General features: G+C 32.1%; 4 protein-coding genes and 1 pseudogene across 4 annotated transcripts; 2 read left to right on the top strand and 3 right to left on the bottom strand.

Annotated features, from left to right (window-relative positions):
- Positions 1 to 1,235: 1,235 nt before the first annotated feature.
- LOC125835884 (pentatricopeptide repeat-containing protein At1g60770) lies at positions 1,236 to 3,936 on the bottom strand. Its single transcript, XM_049514981.1, has 2 exons — positions 3,612 to 3,936; positions 1,236 to 2,573 (listed from the first exon to the last, which is right to left on the bottom strand). The coding sequence occupies exons 1-2, from the start codon at positions 3,843 to 3,845 to the stop codon at positions 1,329 to 1,331; spliced, it is 1,479 nt and encodes a 492-aa protein (XP_049370938.1). The 5' UTR covers positions 3,846 to 3,936; the 3' UTR covers positions 1,236 to 1,328.
- A 925-nt stretch (positions 3,937 to 4,861) lies between these two features.
- LOC125835771 (calcium-dependent protein kinase 1-like) lies at positions 4,862 to 11,080 on the bottom strand. The gene is made up of 7 exons (XM_049514870.1): positions 9,711 to 11,080; positions 8,583 to 8,726; positions 6,840 to 6,992; positions 6,444 to 6,559; positions 6,183 to 6,350; positions 5,465 to 5,689; positions 4,862 to 5,285 (listed from the first exon to the last, which is right to left on the bottom strand). Exons 1-7 carry the CDS (start codon positions 10,513 to 10,515, stop codon positions 5,160 to 5,162), a joined length of 1,737 nt encoding a protein of 578 aa, XP_049370827.1. The 5' UTR covers positions 10,516 to 11,080; the 3' UTR covers positions 4,862 to 5,159.
- Positions 11,081 to 19,638: 8,558 nt separating this feature from the next.
- LOC125835888 (uncharacterized) lies at positions 19,639 to 21,226 on the top strand. The gene has a single exon (XM_049514985.1). It carries the CDS (start codon positions 19,697 to 19,699, stop codon positions 20,984 to 20,986), a length of 1,290 nt encoding a protein of 429 aa, XP_049370942.1. The 5' UTR covers positions 19,639 to 19,696; the 3' UTR covers positions 20,987 to 21,226.
- Positions 21,227 to 23,297: 2,071 nt separating this feature from the next.
- On the top strand, positions 23,298 to 24,782 carry LOC125835892 (aspartate carbamoyltransferase, chloroplastic). Its single transcript, XM_049514988.1, has one exon. The coding sequence runs from the start codon at positions 23,486 to 23,488 to the stop codon at positions 24,617 to 24,619; it is 1,134 nt and encodes a 377-aa protein (XP_049370945.1). The 5' UTR covers positions 23,298 to 23,485; the 3' UTR covers positions 24,620 to 24,782.
- Positions 24,783 to 24,907: 125 nt separating this feature from the next.
- LOC125835966 (U6atac minor spliceosomal RNA) lies at positions 24,908 to 25,012 on the bottom strand (annotated as a pseudogene).
- Position 25,013: the final 1 nt, after the last annotated feature.

The following is a 25,013-nucleotide window of genomic DNA, read 5'->3' as shown; positions in this document are numbered from 1 at the left end:
CTCAAAACACTCCAAAATTACCTAAACCAGAGAGTAGAAACTTAACTCAAAGGAGAACATTGAAGAAAAATCTCATTCCAAAGAATTGAATACTGTAAGCAGAATAGCTGTTTTTGGCTCACAGTTGAAGGAACAATGAATGACATTATGTAACAGTGAATAACTCAGAAGTTGAGAAGGAAAGAGTGATGAACTGATTACAACAGAGAAATCAAAGAACCCCTACACAGTTGGCTAAAACAGAAACCTAACATTAGCAAACATCAAAATGTAGTTGTGTGAGCGTGTGGCCAAGCAATGGACTCCGATGAAAGAGAGTATAAGTGAAAGGATTTGTATGGTGATTTCGACATTGGAATGTCCTAGAAGAATGAAAAGATTGTTCATACCACAATCAACAATGAAAATAGAGTAACAAAACCCAGACATAGAAGTCGAAAGAAACATACAAAATATGTTAACAGAAGCAAATGATCCCCATAGAGATTGACCCAAGGGAAGTAGGAAGAAAATGATGAACCACAGAAAGCAACAATTTAACCTTATTCGAGAACCCAAAAGAAGCCCACCAAGGAAAAGAGAAGAAGATATGGGAAAATTAACTGAAAAGGGAACACACGTCCAACACATTGGGAGCAAGAATAGAAACAGGGTGGAAAGCATGTAGAGAGATGAACAAACGCTCTTTGAAAGAACAAAGAAAGTAAGGGAAAAGTTAATCTACCTGTAGCGATATCCAATTTACACAAACAGGTCTGCGAAAACAATTGAAAGAAAGCAAACAAACCAAACTAAAAAGAAAATAAAGAGCAAGTGCAAATAGACTTTCAGATGCCAAATGAAGATTCTGAATCGATAATCTCTAAAACGAAATATCAGATATTTAGCTGTTCATCAAGAACAGAGTAAACTAAGTAGAACACCGAAATTCACATACAAATAGAAAAAAACGTGTAGAGATTAGCGAACAAATTATCATAATCTACAAAAAACTCAAACAGTACGTTTCTTCCAAAAAGAAAAGAGCTTTCAGTAGGAAACAAAAATCCAAAAACGTCAAATTCAACTCTCCAGAAATACCAGAATTGAGTTGTTTAGGGCATACTGTCAAGCACCTCGGGCTGCATCAAAGCTCTTGTCTGTTTATTCACTATTTTTTATCTAGACGGAATCCCAAATGTGCCCAAAGCGTGTTTACACTTATGCAGGAAATTTTCAACCATGCATGTGCTAATAAAAATCTCAATTGCAACAACATGCTGAAAACTCACATCTCCGTGTTTCAGTTTGTGAAAGCTCAAGGCATGTCAATTACTTTATAAATGATCTCACTCCACGGAAACGGCATCCAGCAATCTTTTACCTTCATCAGTCAGCTCTATGTTTTCCATTTTAATACGCCGACGCATGATAGGACTTGTTTTTTCAGAAGCTGTATAAGTTCGTAACAAAGATTCAAATATGTCAACCCCCAACTCATCCTTAGCCTTCTTCAAAATTTCCACAAAGTGTTCTGCACCAGCGACATCTTTATTTTGTTCAAAATGACTCATGAATTTTGTTATGATGGCAGATGATGGAAACCACTTGCTACCATCACCCCTTCCAATTGAAACTGCTTTGTCAACACAATCAATTGCTGATTTGATATCCCCATTTTGCAGATAATAGTCCATGAAGATCTCCCATGTCTTAGCATTGGGCTTAGCTCCACTCCTTCGTGCCCGTTCCTTGAGCTGTTCAGCTTTCTCCAGGGAACTTTGTTTCGTGTAAACTCCTATAAGAACATTTGCTATACGTATGTCATAAGTTGGGCATCCAGACTCCCATTCCTTGAAACATTTCTCAGCACCCGGTATGTCATTCAAGTTAACTAAAACTTGGATCATGTTAAGATAGCTTATGTTTGCTGTTCTGGGAAAAGCAAGCCTCAAAGAACGCCATACCCGATATACTTCAAGCAAATTTCCAACACGACCATACAATGTGATCAGAAACTGATAAGCAGTAATATTGCGGCATGCATTTTTCTTCTCCAGTTCCTTGAGTGCCTTCACTGCTTTATCAGTTAAGCCAGCATCTGCATAGATCGATGCCAAATTACTATAAGTAGTCCAATCTTCAGCAACACGGCCATCCCTCTTCATTTCATCAATAACCCTCTCAACCCCAGAAATATCATTCACAGAAGAAAGAGCCCTCATCCAGACGTTGTAGGTATAACAATCTGGCATAACATCATTGGCCTTCATTTCTTGGATAATGGCGGGGATTTTTTCTGGGTGCCCAGTTTTTGTGTAAAGAGTCATCAAGCTGTTGTAAGGCATGGAGCTTAAACTTAAGTTAAGTTCTTTCACTTTCTCCATCAAAGCCTCAGCTTTTTCAGTCATTAATTCTTTGCAGTAGCAGTTCAGAAGGGCACAATAAGTAAGAAGATCTTTCGATGTCTCTGGGAGATTCAAAAAATAGCTCTCTCCTGCTTCAATCCCTTTACTCTTGGCAACAATATCTATATGTATAGCTTGATCACTAACGGTCTTGTTCATGCCCCTTTTTTCCATTGTTTCTGATAACTGCACATAGCAACTAGCAAATTAAAACATTTCATTTCGCTAAAAGAAAACCAAGAAACCATAAAAATTTGCTTACAAGTCACACCTTATAGTGCTAAGTAAATAACAGTTCTACTTCAAATTCTATGTTGGCGTTCAAAGATCTAAGAGATAAAATGAACCCACTTTTGGGTTTCATAGATAGTGGTTTACAGGCACTGCATTAATGTAGCATCCCTTAAGCAGCTATTCACCTTTTTGTACAAAGCCGCCACCAAAAACTTACATAAGAATTAAGTAAAAATCCAGCAGTCCTTCCCTTGCTGATTCAAAATATTCTTTAAACTTGAAAAGGAAAATAAGCCATCAAAACCATAGCAAGGAGAAATCTTTTGCCATAAAAGTTGTTCAACATGACTGGAAGCATGCAGGAGAACAGCCAAACATTAATCTAATCAAAAGGGAATATTGCTAAAAGGCAAGAACCACCCTTTGAATTTCCAACATCAAGCTAAGCTAGAATATGCATGAGACCACCAACATCAAGGTAAGCTTCAGGCGGATTTAGGATTCCTATAACATCAGTGCACCACGAAAGAAAGAGATAAAAAGAAGTATCAAGTCGAAATTGATCCTACTCGTTTAGGTAAATAACTTAGTTGTCAAACCAAGTGCACAATTTAGCTTTTTGGAGCATGGGTGCTAGCACAGATAATATTAATCAATTCTAGCAAATATGTATATAAAATATCCAATTTGGCGGAGAGACCATGACAAGCAATTCAGGGGAGATGATCTCCTTCCCTGAGAAGCAAATTCGAAACCCAAACTTATTTACAGGTCAATCAATGGAAGATCAATATACAACTAGGTTTAAGGGACACAATCCCCATAATGACAAAACCCCAAACTTATTCTGAGGCCAAATCATGGAAATCTACTTAAAAGCAAGAACATTTTTCAGGTCAAATCATCAAAAATATACAGAAATGCAAAGTTCTTAAGAGTTAAATCCATACATTTTCGAAAAAAAAACGAAAATCTGAGAAAATGGGAGACCTTGAGTGCTGGAGCGTAAAGCTTGCGTTGGCGTAATACTTTGAGAGATTTTCCAACTTCCCATTTGAAAGCACTTTTGTGTGATTTCAAAAATTGATTCAGATTTTTCCTAACATGATTCTCTTCGCCTCCTTCCTTGAACAGATTTTTGTAAAGTGCATCTTCCAAATACTTTTTTTTAGACCTTTTTCCAATGTTCTTCGTTCTAGCGAGATTCTGCATAAACGACGCCATTGTGATGGTTTCCTTCTTACACTGTGATTTGGGGGTTTTAGTTTCAGGTGGAAAAACCCTAGCCAAGCTGAGGAAGAAGACTGTGAAAATGGTAATGGGCTTATGAAAATGTAACCGGTTTAAACTTGGCCCAAATAGAAGTCCAACATTGTATTGTGTTGTTACTTTAGATACAATGCTCGTTTTAATAGTTATTTACATATGGCATAATATATAAACGTATTTTTTAATTTGGTGTCAGTTGACATCTCTAACCTTTAATTGTTTGTGTACACAAATAAATATTTAAACTTGTATAAAGTGGTAATAAATGACTTATTCGTGACAATTCACTTCATGCATGACGTCCTATGTTTATTATATCATGTAGAACGTATGCGTATATAAATTTAAGTGTCTACTTGTGCACATCCAAAAATTGAAGAATGTAGATATTAACTAAGACAAAGTTAAAAAAATACATTTATGTATTGTGCTTTTATATTCTATGGACAAGTAATATTGCAATGTTATTCATCTATAGTATCATTAATCACATAAAAAATTGAAATTTTGCGATAAAAACGCAATTTTGGAGATGATGATGAAGAAGAAATTAGTACCTCCCAATCAAATTCACAAAGATACCTATTTCTTTTTGCTCGTTTCTCTATTGGTTAGAACTATGCAAGTATTAGTAATACATAAATTTATTGTCTATAATTGATTAAAATTATACAAGTAGTAGTAATACATGAATTTGTTGTTTATTCTTCTATTCAAATATGTTTCAAAATATTGAGAGGCATTAATGTGAGATCCTTACTCTAAGATGATCAACCAACAAAGTCACGAGTCAAATTTCCAAAAGTTTCTTGTTCAATCCCGAACCCTATACTTTTTTGTAGATTTATTCTTCAAATTACTAATGTATGACATTATGTAACAAGGAATTCAACACAATATATCCAAATATTGTATTCATCAAAGTAATACACTATGATACAATATAAGTAAGATAATATTATGAAATAATATTGGTAAAATAAGCTTTCAATTAACAGCATGATTAAAAACTGCAGTATAATATTGTTACATCCATGTTATACAATTACTCAACAGGATAACCGAAAACTAAAGGGAAAAATTGTGCAAATTTTGGAATGAACTGAAAACTGCACTGGAAAACAGCAATGCTGTTTAGCAAGACTAGTTTAAATACTATACACTCTTAAAAACACAAACATTCCAGAAGGAAATGAAGAAACTAATAGACAAACAGTATCTCGCATACCAAACGACCCCTAAGAAACAAAAAAATCACTCTTCAAAGACCTATAGTTTTAGTGCTTCTCTGAATCCAATGCTGAAACTTTGCTCTAGACCTTTCTTGCCACCACCAAGCACTGGATTTCCCTTTTGCATCATAGCAACAAACTCATTGTAATCAATGCGCCCGTCCTGAAAAAATAAGAAATTTTTCCATGACTGAGATTACAATACAAGCAACACATGTTGGATATCTTCCATGTTCGAGTGAAATACGTTTTTAGTTCTTTGATAAATGTTAACTACTACAAGGATCAAAACATCATTCTGAGTTGGTCCAATGAAGAGAAAGCTAAGAAAACAAAACTTACATTGTCCTGGTCAGCTTCTCTGATCATTTCTTCCATGCGAACATCTCCAATGCCAAATTCTTCACAAGCATGTTGAAGCTCGTCTGCAGTGATGTAGCCGCTTCCATCTTTATCAAAGTAAGAGAAAGCAGCAAAAAGATGATCGTCTCGTTCAATTTTGTTAAGATGTAATGTCGCAGCTATAAATTCACCATAATCAATTGTTCCACTGTTATCAACATCAGCCTGCAATTTCAGAGAATGCAAGGAGTTACTCGAGTACGCCATCATCTTTGCTGTTGTTTGAATGAAAGATCTAACAATGGCATGAAGCTAAACCAATCTAAGCTTTTGATCACAAGCTGATGCTAGAGTAGAAATTATAAATCATTACAGCAATGAGAAGGATAAAATAACTGATTCTTCTCTTAACTATTTTCACCGAACAATAAATAGATTATAAGTACTCCCACTGGAAGAGGGAGGTTAATAAGAAAGAAAAGAAGTCTAGAGACTTATGCTATATATCAGTTGGATTAATACAACATTAGCATAAAAGAAAAAAGAGAGATTATTTTACGGTAAGTTTACGTATCTTCAGATAAGCAATTTCAGTACTTTTAACAACGAACACTAGTGTGAAAGAGTGAAATAACTGTCCACATTCTTCCATCTCAGACATACTGCTCGAAAATCATAGATTTTTAAAAAATGGATCAAGGACTAATATGATACTTACTGCTTGCATAAGATCATAGATCTCAGACTCCTTCAGATTAGAGCCAAATCTTTTTAATCCATCTTTGAGCTCCTCAAAAGTTATTTGACCACTATTATCCGTGTCTATCATCCTGAACATTTCTTTAAGACCAGCAATTTCTTCTTCAGATAGGCTTTCAGCAATGACCTGTAGCACGTACAACGTAATATTTAGCAGACTAGTTTCAACCTGAATAGATTTTTTTTGGTTAATACTAATCTTGCACATTGATAGACTCACTCTCAAAGCCATTTTCTTGAGCTTGTTCATTGCAGAAAATTGCTTCATTCTACTCAAAACTGCAGAATCCAGAGGCTTATCAGGAGCCACACCATCAACTTGAACCCAAGGATGGCCTACAAAAGTTTCAATATCACCCTCAGTGACTATCAAAGCTTTTCATCTCTAAAGATAAGTACAGTTTCATTAACAGGATTCTAAATAATCAGAACCAACAACAAACCCAATGTAATCCTACAAGTGGGGTCTGGGAAGGTACGCAGACCTTGCCGCTACATTGAGAAGATGATAATCTTTCCAAGAACCAAATATTATTGGATTCACCCCATCAGCTCAGTTGTTATTTACAAGTTAAAATCCAGAAATCAGAAAAAGACAAACTGTTCAACTACTTACATAAAACTTCATGTGCAGTTAAACGTTTTCTTGGATCTCGAATAAGCATTCTCCTCATCAAGTCTTTTGCATCTTCTGAAATACTTGGCCATGGGTCTGACGTGAAGTCAAGATCACCGTGCAGGACTTGTTCAAATATTCCTTGCTCATTTTCTGTATGATAGAAAAAATTAGTTCCGGAAAACGATACAAAAAGATGATATGTGGTTAGAAGGGCGGTATTTGATTCCAGAAAACCTTTCCATGTTCCTCTCCATGAACATAATTATGACTCAATTTTCCCTTATGTTCAGTAGTTGACCGACTTTCTTTGAACATAGAGAGAACAGGCACACATGTAAGGAATCTGCCGGAATCATCCATAGTCATGTACCAAGTTTGACAAACTATTTATGAAGTACAACACGGTATTTTCTCCTTACAAACATGAATCAAGTAAAAAGAAAAGGTCTTTTTCATCTTTTCTTGTTTAAACCAACCATTACATCAGTCATCTTTCTATTACCATCCACTTCTCTACCAATGGATTAACCAAAAGACCATTTCAACCTCCATTGGCCATCACACCATCAATCTTAGCCTTGTAAAATTTTCCAATGGCCCTCTCCATACATGCACTATTATTTCAACAAACTGAAAATTTCTGAATCATTTCTTCGTTCATTCTTGCACTCCTTAAATCTTGACATTAACTAAGTAACTTTAAGTACCAGAACACAATCAGAACCTACGTTGCACGAACTCAAGCGCTGATCTAGAGATCAATTCATCATCACATAATTTTAGCATTTGGAGAGTATGGATGCAGGTAGTGGGAGCCATCCAGTAAATGTATAGTATGGCATGTATAAGTATGGATTTCGAGTAATTAGAGTTATTGAACTAAAATTCATAACATTTAATTCTTTATAAACGCCAAAATTTTGTTCATAAGATATTTCGTGTAATAGCAAAGTATATATATATATATCAAACCAAATACCCAATTAATCAATATTTCTTGTTCATAGATGTAGTCAAAGCAACCCAAGCCAAGAAGACCAAATTAAGCATGGATCCCAAACCCACATCCAAATATTGTCGGATAAATCCGGGTGCGACAGGGATTTTGAAGCGTCCGAGCAACACAGATTCAAATCCAATTCCAAAACAATTCAGAAGGAGATCTTAAGTGAAGTAATAACATTGCCTATTTAAGAATCTAATGAATTAATTACTGAAGATGGAATATTCTAATTGGATTTACATTGATTTCGTCATCCTTGAGAAGAAAAAACCACTGACCTCCTTTAAGGAAAAAAGGAAGACTTTTGAAATTTCTGGTCTAAAACAAATAATAGACATTTGTGTGGCTATAAGTCATTTCAATAAGGGTAAAAGAGAATTTTTTTAAAGTTAAATTCTTTCTTTTATAGAAAGGTGACATTTTTTTGAGACGTACTTAAAAGAAAGTGTGCCAAACAATTTGGGACAGAGGGAGTAATAGTGAAAAAGTGAAAGAAATGTCTGATAGAGATGCTGCAATGTCCATATACCAAAATAATTCAATCTCAGCAAACATGAACAACAAGACATCAATTCTTCTGATAACAAATTAAATGCACGTTTTAGGTTTCTCAAAATGTAAATAGAAGTGGAAAAGTAGAGAACTTTTAGCGAACTAAATGTAGAAGAGCTAAACAATGGAGCGAAAGCCGAAAAGTATCCAATAAATGCCAATTCTGATGACTCGGGAATGCTTACCAGCCCAGAAAGGAGGTACTCCACTTAACAAGATGTAGATAATTACACCAGCACTCCAGACATCAGCTTCAGGACCATAACGTTTTCGGAGAACTTCTGGTGCAACATAATACGGACTGCCAACAACATCAGTAAATTTGTCGCCTGAAAAGAGAAAAATATCAATTAATAAGCAGTTTGGAAAAGAATAAATATGGTCAACATAGAATAAAGAAGAAAGAAAATGCTAAAATGAATCAAATAGTTGTCCAGTAAGTTTTATTAAGATGCCAAAGAGTTCACATAATCCGAATCACAGTGACTAAAAAGATAAGTAGTTTATGCATATAATTCAAGTTAACAGACTGCTAGTATGATTACGTGTAGAACCTGATTAAAATTCCAATATCATTATGAGTCAGCATTAGTGAAACAACATGTTGAAGGCACCCCAACCGAAACACTTGATAACTTCAAATTGTTCATAGTGTAGAAAAATCAACGTACACAAAGAGGCACTTTAACAGAAAAAGACGATGTCAATCTATTCTATCCATGCATCCTATGAAGGAAAAGGGTTGGATCTACCAAATGGGGGGTCTCAACTTCGAAACCCTGCATGCTTTTTCGGTCGAGCAGGTCGCATGAGGCTTGCCTATTGTTGTTTACCTCTCTTGTGTGGTTTGAGGGCTATGGAGTTGGGTTTGCCTTGTATGCACCTGAAAGGTAGCGGCTGCGGGTTACCTCGTCAACAAAAAAAATGAAGGAAAAGGGTTGGAGTAGAGGAAGGTGGGCCATAGGAGAATTGGTTCCTTAAAACCATTGTTATTGGTTCACTTTTTGTACTTCACTAAAAGAAACAACAGTAACAAATACAACTACTAATACTACTAGTACTCATCAGTCCAAAGCAGGTTGGAGTTGGCTACATGAATCCTCACTCCTCATGTTACTCCAATTAAACTCATCTTATGCTACTTCACCGAAAGAAACACAATTTATATCCTATTTTACCAGAAATATCATGACGAACACATTTAATTTTCATGCTTGCTCTTTCTAATGGATTCCGAGCTAATTGTGTACCCATTAATTGACAGTGTCTCAAAGCAGTTTAAAAGAAAGGAAGTACATATCATACAAAACTACCTGGTTTGAAGAATATTGATAACCCAAAGTCAATTGTTTTGAGAAGTGATTCCTCCTTCTGATCAACAAAAAGAAAATTCTCAGGCTTAAGATCACGATGCATGACACCAAGAGAATGACAAGCTTCTACAACTCCAACAATAGTCCGGGTGAGCTCAGCTGCTTTTCTTTCTGTATAGTGCCCTCGTTGAATAATCCTATCGAAAAGCTCACCCCCGGCACAATACTCCATAACAAGGTGAACAGCTACAGCATCCTCATAAGCCCCTTTTATCGATATAACATGAGGATGCCCTGCCAAGTGGTGCATTATCTGGACTTCCCTTCTAACATCTTCCACATCATCATCAGTTAACAACTTCCTCTTAGCAATCGATTTGCAAGCATATCGTTTCCCCGTTGCTTTTTCAGTACAAAGAAATGTAGTTCCAAATTGCCCTTGTCCTAATTTCTTTCCTATACTAAAAAACTCCTTTAAATTCCCAGTTTTCTTCTGTAACACAGAATCAGTCCTAAGTCCAGCACTAGACACCCTCTTCATTTCAGCCGGTTTTTTGGGCTTTTTCGGTTTTTCTTCCTCTTTCTCTTCTAACTTAGGCATTGTCATCTGTTCTGGTGGCTTATCTTGAACTGGCAAAGGTGATTCAGTTTCTTTAGCAGAAGTTGGTGTTTCAACTCTAACACTTTCACCATTAGTGACAGTGGAAGCAGTATCATCCGGCGACCGGGATCGCCACATTGCTGCTGACATTGATTGAAAGATTCCATTTTTAGAAATACTTGGTCCTACACAAGTGTTCCCCATTTTGTTCCTCTATTAACCCCCCTAAATCCTTCCTTCCAACGTCAAAATCTTTCTTTTCACAAATAAAAATAAGATCTTGATACTTCAATCAAACAATCAACTACCAAAAACAAGTCAACAAGCATTCAAATCCAAGAATTGTTCAACACCACCAAATCAAGATTCAACAAAAATAATATCACAAGTATATAGGCTTTGCTAATAGAACAGAATCAAAGAATCAGAAACAAACATAAACATAACAAGTGATTACAAATTACTAGCAAACAATGAAAAAACCAATGAACCCAAGAAGGGAAACTACTGCTAAGCCATGGGAAGGTCAAAGAAGAACAAAAAAAGGGAAAAAGTTGAGATCTTGATTAGAAGAACAAAGTGACAACTACCAAAACTTCAAGAAAGTGAGAATTGGTCTCTAAATATTTGACAAATTAGTATATTTTACATGCATTTTGGCCGTAAATTTTGGGGAGAAATTGCTATATATATGTGAGTGCACATGTAAACGATAAAATTCAGACAAGATCGCCAAGAAAAACGCGTCTTGGTCGGATTATAGTCCAAATAAGCCTAAGGTTTTAACTAGAACTCTCATTTTTGTAAGCCTTTGGTATTTGGGTGTATTTTTGTCTTTTATGGCATGACTTTTACACAAAGGGTATAAGAGTTATTTTCGTTCTTGAACTATTTACGGTTATAAAAACACTTATTAATTTGATTAATTGAACTTAAATACACTTTTGATTTTACAATATGAATGAAATACATTCTTAAGTTCTCGCTAAATTTAGAGGTGTTTTCAACACTTTTTTTGAATTTTTATTAAGAGTTTTATACTCCTACAAGAGTTTGAGACTACTTACTATAGGGTTGTTCAAAATCGAACCGAAAAAAAGTTATTGGTTTATCAATATTGGGTTATAGGTTTAGCGGTTTTGATAAATGGTTTTGATTTTTTTTTGTGATCAGGTTACGGTTCTTAACGGTTTAAGGTTTTTTCTTAACTGGTTAACCGATAACCCGATCATAAATTAAATAATTATATTTATATCATTTTGTACATAAAGTCCTTGACTTAGAGTTTGGTTCCCTACTTTTATTTTTTGTTGTTTCAAACACTTGGTTATTCTACAATGTAAAAGTGTTTGCTTTTGAGCAAAATGTAACTTGTGAACTCAAGTGCATGGTTTATTTGGTTTATCACCTTGTTTCTAAGTGATTTTCAATGTTTTTTTTTTGTGTCAAATCTTAACGGTTAAACCGATAAACCAATCTGATAACGATCAAAAACCGATAAACCAATAACCGATAAGTCAATATCTTAATGGTTCTATAACAGTTTAGCATCTCTACAAATCGATAACCAATAAGCCAAAATCGATAAACTTCAAAACCGAGCTGATCGATACGCAGCCCTAACTTGCTAGGTCATGTGGTATATGTGTTTTTAAGGCAGTCAATAGTTTCAACAATTCAGGAATGATATTAATAATTTGTGTCAAGTTTAAAGGTGTTTTCAATACTCCTCTCAAAAGTAAAATATATTATTTTTCTCTGTCTCAATTTATATGATGTAAGTTAATTTGACACGAATTAACAAAATTTGTGTTGTTTATGTTTTTAACCTCCGCATAATGCATTTTGATTATTTCGATCTCAACTTCTGATTTGCTCATATATGCAAACTTTAGAAGGTAAGTGATTAGATATTTTTGAATATAATAAATGGAAATGAATCCTACATTAGAAAGAAAAAAAATTTATTTAGTGAAGGTTTATATAGAATCATTAAATACTCGACTTATTGTCCACCCACAACTTTTCCAAATAATTGATGATTTTTTCGTTTTTAAGTTTTCTCATCGATGCTTGGTATTCATTTTGAATACTGATTAAATGTGATATACTGATATTTGTATTGAATTACACTCATTTCTTGGGGAGGTGCTTTTAACAGATTTTTTTATTTTCAAAAATTTAAATTCGAAATCTCTAATTAAGTGTAAGGATATTTCAGTAAGTGATGAGATAAATGGCATATCTCATCACTACTCATATCGGTAAGTGATGAGATAAATGACATATCATAATGATAACTTCTGTTATTTGGTGACTTCTTGTTGAGTTAGGTGAAATAACATGCAACATTTATTGCGAAGAAAAATATGGAAATTGTAAACTATTAAGCAAAAAATATTTTTATAAATTAAGCTTGTAATAATTAAAAGATGTATTTTGTTTGGTTTGATTCAATTTAATGAGATTCTTTGTATTGATTCAATATTTTGTAATCAGAGAACCAACTATTTGATTAGTTAATCAAATATCATGATTTACTACAAAAAAAAAATTATACCTAATTAATCTTTGATCATTTTTTTTTTTATAGTTGGAACCTCTAGCAAATTCTCAGAGAGACAAATTAATTTCCTCTTTTATAATTTATCAGACAGAATTGAGGTGTATTGCAGTATTAGAATAAAATACTATAATTTGCAAATATGGAATACATAAAAAATGGGCATAATACATAAATATGTCATTTAACTTTATTTTAATTGATATTTATATTCTTCAATTTTGGATATTTATGTAAGCACTTAAATTTGTATAAAATTGAACAAAACACGTATCATACGTGACATAACACACACAAGATGCCACATAGAATACAAAATTGTCATGTAAGATGCCGCATAGGACGAATGTGTCTACTTGTCCAATTTTATACAAGTTTAAGTGTTTACTTATGCACACTCAAAGTTGGAGGACATGAATGCTAGGTTATTCAAGTTAAAAGACATATTTATGAATTATGCCTAAAAATGGGTATTTAGATTTGTCGATCTTACTGAGGGCATCTCCAATCCTACACTCTATTTTACTCTCCAAATATAAAGTTTTCTATTTTTTTAGACAACCAACTCCAATTCTCTATTGTACTCTCTAAAAAAGATTTTTCTTCTCTCTCCTCAATATTATATTATTATTTCTATTTCATTTTTGTTTTCTTATTTCATAATATAAATCTTTTTCTTTCTTTTTTTCAAATAATCATCCTATATAATTTTCATGTAATATATAAGATTTTAATTTTTTGAAACTTTTTATTTAATATTAAATAATGTTTTTTTTTCTAAATTTCTAAAGAACAACTACGAATAATTGAAAAAATTAATCAACAAGCACAACCGCAATCACAACCACAACTTCTCTAAATCATACACTAATTCCTTTTTCGAATATTGTTAAATCTAGAAACGACCTATCAGATTATTAAATTATTGTTGTGATTTTTAAAATTATTATGTTATGCATTGTATTGTAATCTTGAATATATTTAAATTATTATGTTATGTATTTTTAAATTATTTTTTTTATCTTATCATTTAAAATTTGTGCATTCTTCATAGTGAAAATTAATAATAACATCAAATTGTGTCACAAAGTGACAGAAATTTTAAAAAATATATTTAAAATATTATTAATTCAAGATGAAACTTGAAAGTAGTATATGTAAATTAAAAGATTTAAAAAAAATGTTATATTACATTTAAAAAGAATTGCAAATATTAGAAATTTAATTAATAGCCTTATATGAAAAATAATATGCTAATTAAAAAATAATAAAAATAATAATATAACATTCAAAAAGTGAAATAGACCGTATGAATAATATTATTGAAGTGTTGAAGTGTCCAAAGATATCAAGGCAGGTCGAAGTCAATTAAACATTATAATTTACCCAAAAAATTTGCCATGTAATGAAAACTTATCATGTCTTGTATCATTGACATTATAAATATAGCTAACGGAATATTATAATATCATCATTCACTTTTACTTGTTTTGTTATATTAAAAAGGGAAACTTTTGCATATCGCCACTTAAAAATAGTCTAATTACGATTCGTAGCTACATGTTATAGGGAGGAGAATGGCAAGCGAGATTGAGAAAGGGAGGAGAGAGGCGAGCAAGAAAGGGTAGAGAATGGGAGAGAGGTGAATTGTATATGTATGTCGGTTAGATAATTGTATATTATACATATGTATTTGTATATCTGGCGAGCGAGATTGGGAGAGGGAGGAGAGAGGCGAGCGAAAGATGACGATAATTTGAATAATTCGCATCTCATTTGTATAATTCGCAAGTACGTTTGCATAATTCGTGGGTTTTTTTGTATAATTGAGTAATATAAAGTCTAAAATTATACAAATAACGAATTGATACAAACATAAACATATGAACTTTAAACAATTATACAAAATATATTATACAAATTACATTATATAAATTAAATTATACAAAATTCAAAAACTACACGTTTATACAAACTTTAAAGAGTTATACACAAAAAGATTGAATGTATATGGTGATAAAACTGAAAAATCAAAGGAAAATATCGTCAAATACAAATCAAACGAAGAATTGTTAGTTGCGAATTATACAAACGTGGTGAATTATACAAACGTGGCTAATTATACAAACTCGAAGTCAGCTCACATAATTAATGGTTAATGTTAGTCGCGAGTGATAATTATAACAAACTATAGTTATAATGAGTAATTAAGTAGTATAAAATTACTTAAATGCGTAATTTTCCCAATTAAAAATAAACGTATATTTTTACTTGTTAATTTTAAAAAATAAAAAAAATTATTTATCACTCAATTCTTAATTTTATTATTAACTATGACATTTTTTAAAATATCAAATCTATAATAATTAAAAAATAATACTCCCTCCGTCCCATTTTATGTGGCACCATTTCCTTTTTGATCAGTCCCAAAAATAATGTCACATTTCCTTATATGGTAAGTATTTAAAGGTACATTTCCTCTTTTACCCTTGTTGGTCCCACTTAATCATACATTTATGAGGAGAGAGAAAAGTGAGTCTACTTACTATTTTTTGAAGGGGCAATTTGGTAAATATTTCAAAGTCTTCATTTATTTCTTAAACTCCGTGTCGGGTCAAATGTTGCCACATAAAATGGGACGGAGGGAGTATAATAAAATAAAAGATGTGTTTAGAGCTGTCAAAAAGGGTCGGCCCATTCCCATCGGGCCCAAGCCTCGCGGGCCAAGGAATTTGAAGGGCTAGGGCGGGCGCTCAACCCAACCCAACCCTAGAAGGGCAGAGGGCTGGGGCGGGTAGCCCTTCTTTTTTCTTTAATTTTTTTTCTTTTTAAACTTATAATTCTATTACATCAAGAAAATGAGAAGATTTTCAGATCAAATATGGCAAACAATGGTGTTGTTTCAATAACACTAGCAAAAACTCTAGTGTAATTAACATGTATCTCGCATATCAAATACGCGAGCGAGATAAGAGAGTGACAAGCAAGATGGGAGGGAAGCGAGGGCGCGAAATTTGTCTATGTATCTCAGATATATGCGAATCTACTTTGACAGAGTGTATCAAGAACAAATTAACCTAATTTTGAGTTCATATATATTTGAAATACATGTATCTGAACGTACCAAAATCTGGTAAGATTCATAGTATTACAACATAATGTGTATTTAAGTAATTAGATTATGTACTAGTGAGATAATTGTAAATTACCCTTAAATAGTTTTGGTCCATGGGCGACCCCGACCCATCCCCAATCAAGCCTTAAGGGCCAAGGACTTATATGGGCCGGGCTTACAAGCTTTAGTTTTAAATGGGCTTAAAAAAATCTATCATAATCCTATCCCAATAACAGATTGGGTCGGGCAGGCCCCATGGGGTAATCCCGTTTTGACCGCTCTAGATGTGTTAGGGGTCGTTTGGTTACTGTATAAGATACATCTTATTCATGTATAAAAAGTTGCATTAACTTTACTATGCTTGGTAGAGGTTTTGTATTAGGTATAAAAGTCAACGTTACTTATACCATGTTTGGTTGGTAAGAATTTAAATGTTGTATAAAAGTTATTCATGTATTAATTTATACTGTGTTTGGTTGCATTTTTTTGTTGTCCTACATAATTAATACCAACATAACTTATGAGGGAATCTATGTATAAAGGTATGCAGGCTAGAAGGTAGAATAAGTTATGTGGGTATTAGTTATACATGTATTAAAATGATGAATTACATATTTATCCTATTAATTTTATTTTTTTAAAATTGAAAGCTTTACTGTTTTCCTATCTACATTTGTTGTTTTTATTTCTTTTTATATTGTTATCAATCTTTTTTATATTATATATTTTTACCAACTCTTCAGAATTACGAATTACTCTTTTGTAGAAAATTGTTTTTGCAGATTGTTTACATATAATTTTAAATTTTTAAAAAACACGTTGAAGACACTTTTTTAGTACAGCTGTTAGATTTTTTATATTAAATATTTACATTTAAAAAATAAATTTTAATCAAACCAACATATGGAAAGAGAATTTTTTTTTTATAACAAAAAAAAACTGACAACCTTCCACAAAGAATGGAAACCTGATAGAAGAGTTATAAATAAGCTATACTATTTCATAAATTTATCATTTCAGGTATTGTAAAAAAAATTAATTTATTTTATTTTATTTAATTGGAAACTTTACTGTTTTCTATCTACATTTGTTGTTTTTATTTCTTTTTATATATAGACCATTTTCATTTCTTTTTATATACTTACAGTTTTTATTTATTTATGCAAATATAAATATTTTTTTAATATTAGAAATTTGATTGTATATTTTTTGACGGTACATATGCTAATATTAGCATTATATATTATTCAATATATTCCCCATTTATTAGCATGCATTATTATTTTGTAAATAATATATATTAATAATTTACAACAAGTTTAACATTTAATAGTTAACAATTCATGTATTGTAATCTCTACATAACTAAATAATACCTACATAATTAATATCCGCATAGCTAATACCCGCATAACTAAACCCTGCATAACTAATACATGCATAACTAAACCCTGCATAACTAATACATGCATAACTCTAACCAGTAACCAAACGGCCCCTTAATGTATTGAATGAAGAATTTTATGGATTACTTATCCAGAACACAACAAATAAAATTGATTGTATCTGCACTACTCCGATCTTGCCAACTTGTATATTATTGCACTCAACTCTCCCATTCTATCCTTTATCTTTATCCTTAACAATCATCTAAATAATGATCTAAAAGAATTTGAGGCATTTAGACATAAAATCATAAAAAGAATTTAAAAAATATTTTCAAGTGAAAATAGTATTTAGAAATTAGAATCGTGTCTAAATTTGAATATAAATTGAAAATATTTCATATTTTAATGAGTGATTTTGGTATGAAAATAATTTCTTAGAATTTTTCAAATTTTAATAAATTTTATAATTCAATTTCAATATAAAACAAGAAATTAAAAATAATTATTTTTAATATATATAAAAAAAGATTTTAATCATATATGTTTAATACCTTATACCACATTGAAACCCAATTAAACTCGAAGTCGTGCCATATAGTCCTACGTAGGGGTGTACAAGTCAAACCGTAAAGTCAAACCGAAAAAATCGACTTGTGGTTTGGTTTGGTTGGTTTGGCCGTTGAAAAAAAAAAAACTAACCACTCTTGATTTGGTTTGGTATTAAATGAAAAAAAGTCAAACCGAACCCAAACCAAACCGACATAATATATATATATATATATAATTTTATTTTATTTATAGATAAAAAATATTATTTATAATCTACTTTGTTAATATATTTTTAGTTAATTTATAGTTTTCAGTGTTTATATATTTTATTTCAAATTTGGACTTGTAAAATTTTGTAAATAATATAATTTTATTTTATTTATAGATAAAAATATTATTTATAATCTATTTTGTTAATATATTTTTAGTTAGTTTATAGCTTTCAATGTTTATATATTTTATTTCAAATCTGGACTTGTAAAATTTTGTAAATAGTATATATATATTTTTATTTTATTTATAGATAAAACTATTATTTATAATCTACTTTGTTAATATATTTTTAGTTAGTTTATAGTTTTCAATGTTTATATATTTTATTTCAAATTTGGGCTTGTAAAATTTTGTAAATATTAAATATATAATTTTATTTTATTTATAGATAAAAAAATATTACTTATAATCTACTTTGTTAATATATTTTTAGTTAGTTTATAGCTTTCAATGTTTATATATTTTATTTCAAATTCGGGCTTATAAAATTTTGTAAATATTATATATATAATTTTATTTTATTTATAGATAAAAAATATTATTTATAATCTATTTTGTTAATATATTTTTAGTTAGTTTATAGTTTTTAATGTTTATATATTTTATTTCAAATTTGGGCTTGTAAAATTTTGTAAATATTATATATATAATTTTATTTTATTTATAGATAAAAATTATTATTTATAATCTACTTTGTTAATATATTTTTAGTTAGTTTATAGTTTTTAATGTTTATATATTTTATTTCAAATTTGGGCTTCTAAAATTTTGTAAATATTATATATATAATTTTATTTTATTTATAGATAAAAAATATTACTTATAATCTACTTTGTTAATATATTTTTAGTTAGTTTATAGCTTTCAATATTTATATATTTTATTTCAAATTTGGGCTTGCAAAATTTGTAAATATTTTATTTTGTATTAAGATCCGAAGTTACAATTATATTGTTATAGTTTTTCAAATTCGAAGTTAACAATTTGTTTTGTAAATATTTAGTTTTATATTCAGTTTGACTGTATCTTTAATCTTATTAATTTAACATAATGAACGTTGATATTTCAAAAAAATATATCTTGTACTCATGTGAATTCTACCGTCTTTACGAAAATTTCTATTCATTTAACATTTCTTAAGTGTAGCTTATCACATAGGTAGGTGAAAATATATTTGATCTTTTTTCAAACACCGTTAAGTTGTAAAAGATCGAAAAAATCCAAAAGAACTGACTAAAATCGAAACCGAAAAAACTAACTTTGCGTGATTTGATTTCATATTTAGATTTAATAAACCGATATAAATGATTTAAATTTTTTTAATAAAAATCAAAACAAACCAACCTATGTACAACCCTAGTCCTACGCATTCCCTAATAAAAACCACCGAACCCGAAAGGTGACAACAAACAAGTGAACTCCTACTGTTATACGTCTCATCATAATCCTATCTTCTTCTTCTTCCTCCATTGTTTCTCAACCAAGCAAAAAAAGAAAATGCCTTCATCACTGAGTTCTCTTTCTCCTACAGAAAACCCATATCTCCATTCCCTTTTGGAATCATGCCGTCCTTTTCTCCGTGGAGAATTCGAATCAATCGACAAAGATCTCCCTAACCTTATCGCCGTTTTACGTTCCGTCGGCGCCGGTGAGTGTTGGCATAAACACGGCAGCTTTCTCGATCACTTAATTGATATTTACAAAATTCTCAAAATCTGGAAAGCCCCAAATTCCGTTTGTCTTTGTGGTCTTTTCCATTCAGCTTATTCTAATTCATATGTAAATCTAGCTATATTCGATCCGTCCACTGGACGTGAAACTGTACGTGGTCATGTCGGTGAAGCTGCTGAGAGATTGATTCATCTGTTCTGTATTGTTCCTCGTCAGCCATTGATTCATGATGATTTGTTGTTTCGGTATACTGATTCAGAGCTTGTGGAGCATCTCGAGTTTTCGATGGCGTCGTTGAGTAATGCGAAGGAGAAGGGTTTATTTAATGAAAACGAAGCGTGGAGGAAGAAATTGGTGTCGATTTTGCCTGTTGATGGTGTAATTGTGAAGCATATTAAGACGGGAGAAGATGTGTTGGTTTCGAGGAGATTAGTGGCTGTGTTTCTCCTAATGACAATGGCGGATTTCAGTGATCAGTTGTTTAATTTTCAGGATTTGTTGTTTGAGAATTCTAACGGGAGATTGGAATTCACTGGAAACAATTCTCAAACAACTCTATGGCCCGGTGATGGAAAGCCCGGGCTATGGATGAATTCCGTATCAAGAATGGGGGCAATTTATACTCTGATATTAAGAGAAGAAGAGATGATTATTGAACAAAGAAAGCGAAATGGCGAAGAAGGGATTGTTGTATCCGGGAGGGACGAAGAGATTGATCTTGTTATTCCACCGGTTTTCGACAATTGCACAAGAGTTTTGGATGCAGAAGAGCAAAAAATGGCAAGAGAATTGTATTGGGAAGGTGTTTGTGAAGGGTCTAAGAGAGGTTTAGATTGCGCTAAAGAGAAGTTATTGATGAGTATTGACAAGAACCCTTTTGTAGGTGAGCCTCATGTAGTATTGGGGCAAATTTATTTGAGCAAAGGGAAGTTTGAAGAAGCAGAAAAAGAGGCTGAAAAGGGGCTAAGATTGATCTTGGAATGGGGGAGTCCATGGGACAAAAGAATGTCATGGGAAGGTTGGGTTGCTTGGACAAGAGTTTTGTTGATGAAGGCAAAAGACAAGTCTTGGCCACAAAATTCATGGGGTATTCTTAATTTGGGTTTAGTAAGGTGAAAAATAGATTTCTTATGATTTAGTTTAAGTTTGTTTGATGTCATATTCATGTTGGATTCTCTAAATATAGTATTTTAAAGGATCTGATATGTACCCATCTATATTAATAAGATGAATCTTTTATTTGTTTTTGTTTAAATTTAAATGTCTAAAATTTGGTTTAAGTTGGGTGTTTAGTATTCCTAATAAAATATAATAAGATTGTGTATCGATCCATTCAATTTGATTTTGAAGTTTATCCGTTTATTTTTTAAGTTTATCGATTTGTAGATATGTTAATCTGTTATAGAATCATTAATATATGATTTATTGGTTATTGATTGTTATGATTTTGGTTATCGGTTAATTGTTAAGATTTCACATAAAACAAATCATCGAAACATGGTGATAAACCCAATGAAACATGCATATGAACTGATATATTATATATTTTACTCAGTAAATACTAACATCTCGTAGAATAGTCGAGAATTTGTGAAATTCATAAACTAAAAACCTTGATTTTATATACCAAACAGTAGGAACATAGACAAAAAATGATTGTGTGGATGGTAAATACCCCTCATTTTCAACATTAAGATTGTGAGTTCAAATCATCCCCGATCTGTAATCATTCGCGGTCCATGATCACTATTTTGCTGTGTTACGTATGTGTCATCCTCGTAATAAATTAAAAGCACATAGATAATTCTATTATTGCCTAGCCACTAAACGAACACCCTTGTTGATTTTGTTAGTTGTGAGTTGTGACTCTCAAAAGATCAACAGGAATAAATGACTAAAAGGGTGTTGGATTCACTTTTTTAAAGTGACTTGCGAGTTAAAAATGGTAAGTTGGGATCTCAACTTTTGATTTTTGGCCTTTTGTATTTAAAATATTCCTAAATAAGATGTGAATTATTAATTTCATTTCAAATTATTCACAGCTTTAAAAACATCTTTTTACTTGACAAACTGAACTTAAATACACAGATCTTGCAAGTTGCAACATGAGTGATATACAATGGCGAATTTATATGTAAAAATTGGGTCACTCGAACCCGTGGTCATCCGACTAAACTCGATATATTACTTGTATAATTATTAAAGAACATATTAAATAAACACTTGTGAACCCGTTCTTAAAGTTGCTGGATGGTTCACTGGTTTGACAGTCAGGTTTTAACACCAAGGTCCTGAGTTCAATCTTAACCAACCACAATTCACTTCAATTTTTGTAGTAACTAATAACACTAGTTTTTTTTTTTTTTAAAAAACGAAATTCTAAAGCAATGGTGCACCCGTTTTCTTGAAATCCTGGATTCGCCTCTGGTGATATATATTCCTAAATTCTCGTCAAGTTTAGGAGTGTTTTCAATACTTCTATCGACTTTTTATTAAGAGTTTAATGCTCTTACAATAGTTTGAGACCACTTGTTATGTAAAGTGGCAAATCGGCGGTGTATCTAAGTTTAGTTAGACAAGTACATGGGTGTTTTTTAGATTGTCAATAGTTCATGAATGAGATTAATAATTTGCACCAAGTTCAGGGTTATTTTCAATAATTCTTTCTATAATTTATAGAAATACTTTTTACTAGGGTTGTCAATGAGACAGTTTGATCGGTTAATTCTATCATCTCAATTTTATTTTTTGGGTATATTATAATGTATAACCAAAATTACACTTTTTAAAACCATCCCAATCATATCGGTTTCTCTTCGATATCGGTACGGTTCAGTTAATTTTCGATTTTTTACTTTAAATATCTCCTCAAAATTAATATACTATTATTAAAATATTTTTTGAAGAAACACTTCAATTTTTCACCAAGATGTCAAGAATTTAAAATCTTGTTACCATATTGTTTGATCTTAAACATTTAATCATAGTACTCGCGTAAGTTTTACCGTATTGTTTGATGAAGTATTTATTGTAGTATCTAGGACCTAGGTTATATCTTTATTTGAAAAAGGTTATAAAATATAATTATATATTAAATTCAAGATACTGTTAACGTATAAAATATATTTACATATATTTAAGGTTATCTGATTCGGTTATTTCCAATTTTATCATAAATTAAAAAGATAATCCCAATTGTTCCGATGATTATTTACTTAAATAAAATTGTATTAAAAAAATGACATAAATCAATTTGATATAATCAGATTCGATCGGTTCTTCATATTATTTTCACACTCCTACTTTTTACGTAGTTTTCATCTAATATGCGTTACTCTCTTTGACCTCAATATATGTATGTGGCAAAAATAAATTTTCGACACTTATCAAAAAAATTATAATAAGAATTTTTTCTTATCGATAATACCAAAGCTACCCTTTACCAAAAACCCTAAAACCCCGTGTTTTCCCCGTCACAGCCAGTTTCAACGAACCCCGCTGCCTCCTCTTCTCGAGCAGCTCCAATCTCCGGCAGAACCAAACGTCATCGGAAAACTCTCGACGATCTCCTCTCCATTGCCGCCGTTGTTCCTCTCTCCGGTGAGTGATTTCAATATGACTATTTCCGCAACATTTTCTTCCCATGGAAAAATACTCATGTCACCTATTAGAAAGAGTGAATGGGCAAATCAACCTGTGCTCTGTAAATCTGTTGAATTGTTTAAAAATGGACGAAATCAATACCGTATGTCAACAAATAGCAACAAATTCCAATGCCGAGCATTGGAGATCGAAAATAAATCTTCAACTAAGTTTCACCTTGATGATGTAATTGAATCTCAACAATTTGATAGAGAAACTCTTAGTGCGATATTTGAAGTAGCACGGGAGATGGAGAAAATCGAGAAGAATTCGATTGGAGGAAGAAGCGAGATTCTTAAGGGTTATCTTATGGCTACTCTGTTTTATGAACCTTCAACTAGAACTAGGCTTTCATTTGAATCTGCTATGAAGCGTTTAGGAGGAGAAGTATTAACAACCGAAAATGCTCGTGAATTTTCATCTGCAGCAAAGGGGGAAACACTAGAAGATACAATTAGAACTGTTGAAGGTTACTCTGATATCATTGTTATGAGGCATTTCGAAAGTGGTGCTGCAAGAAGAGCGGCGTCAACTGCATCTATTCCGATTATAAATGCAGGAGATGGTCCGGGACAACACCCAACTCAGGCACTTCTAGATGTGTATACAATTGAACGAGAAATAGGGAAACTCGATGGTATAAACGTTGCTCTTGTTGGTGATCTAGCATACGGGAGGACAGTTCGTTCACTTGCTCATTTGCTTGCGATGTATGAAGATGTGAAAATTTACTTTGTATCTCCTGATGTTGTTAAAATGAAGGATGACATAAAGGATTACTTGACATCAATGGGGGTTCAATGGGAAGAAAATGCTGATTTGATCGAGGTGGCTTCTAAATGTGACGTGGTGTATCAAACTCGTATTCAAAGAGAGAGATTTGGAGAGAGGGTTGATTTGTATGAAGAAGCTCGAGGGAAGTATATCGTTGATATGAGTGTCGTAAATGCTATGCAGAAACATGCTGTAGTGATGCATCCTTTGCCAAGACTTGATGAGATAACTGTTGATGTGGATGGTGATCCGAGGGCTGCTTATTTCAGACAAGCTAAGAATGGTCTTTACATTCGGATGGCGCTTTTGAAGCTTCTACTCCTTGGTTGGTGAAAGATGCAAACTTTTTATATTGCGAAATCGTTCTTGTTGTCTGGATTCTGCTGTTGTTGAATTCAAGAGTTTTGTTAACTTGTTTTAGCATAAAAGAAAATTGAATCTCTTGCTTTGTTCACAAAATAGTACATTCTATATATGCATTTTAAAGACTTTGAAAGAGAGTTGGAGTACTCTCACTAATCCAGATTCGTGTTGCGTACGACCCCATTCGGGTGAAGCATTCCCTACCTTGGGATTTTAGCAGCCCCATCTACTGCACCACGGCACCACGCCCTTTGGTGGTGAAAAATTGGGTAAGATTCACTGAAGTGGGTAGCCTTAATCAGATGTGTCTGTAACAGGTCTCTATCGGGGGAGATGCTAACCATCTTTTGTTTCTACGAACACA

This window comes from Solanum verrucosum, unplaced genomic scaffold, assembly GCF_900185275.1.
Source record: "Solanum verrucosum unplaced genomic scaffold, falcon-dt-bn FXZP01000128.1, whole genome shotgun sequence".
NCBI lineage: Eukaryota > Viridiplantae > Streptophyta > Magnoliopsida > Solanales > Solanaceae > Solanum > Solanum verrucosum.
This window is presented reverse-complemented; position numbering and strand designations above follow the sequence as displayed.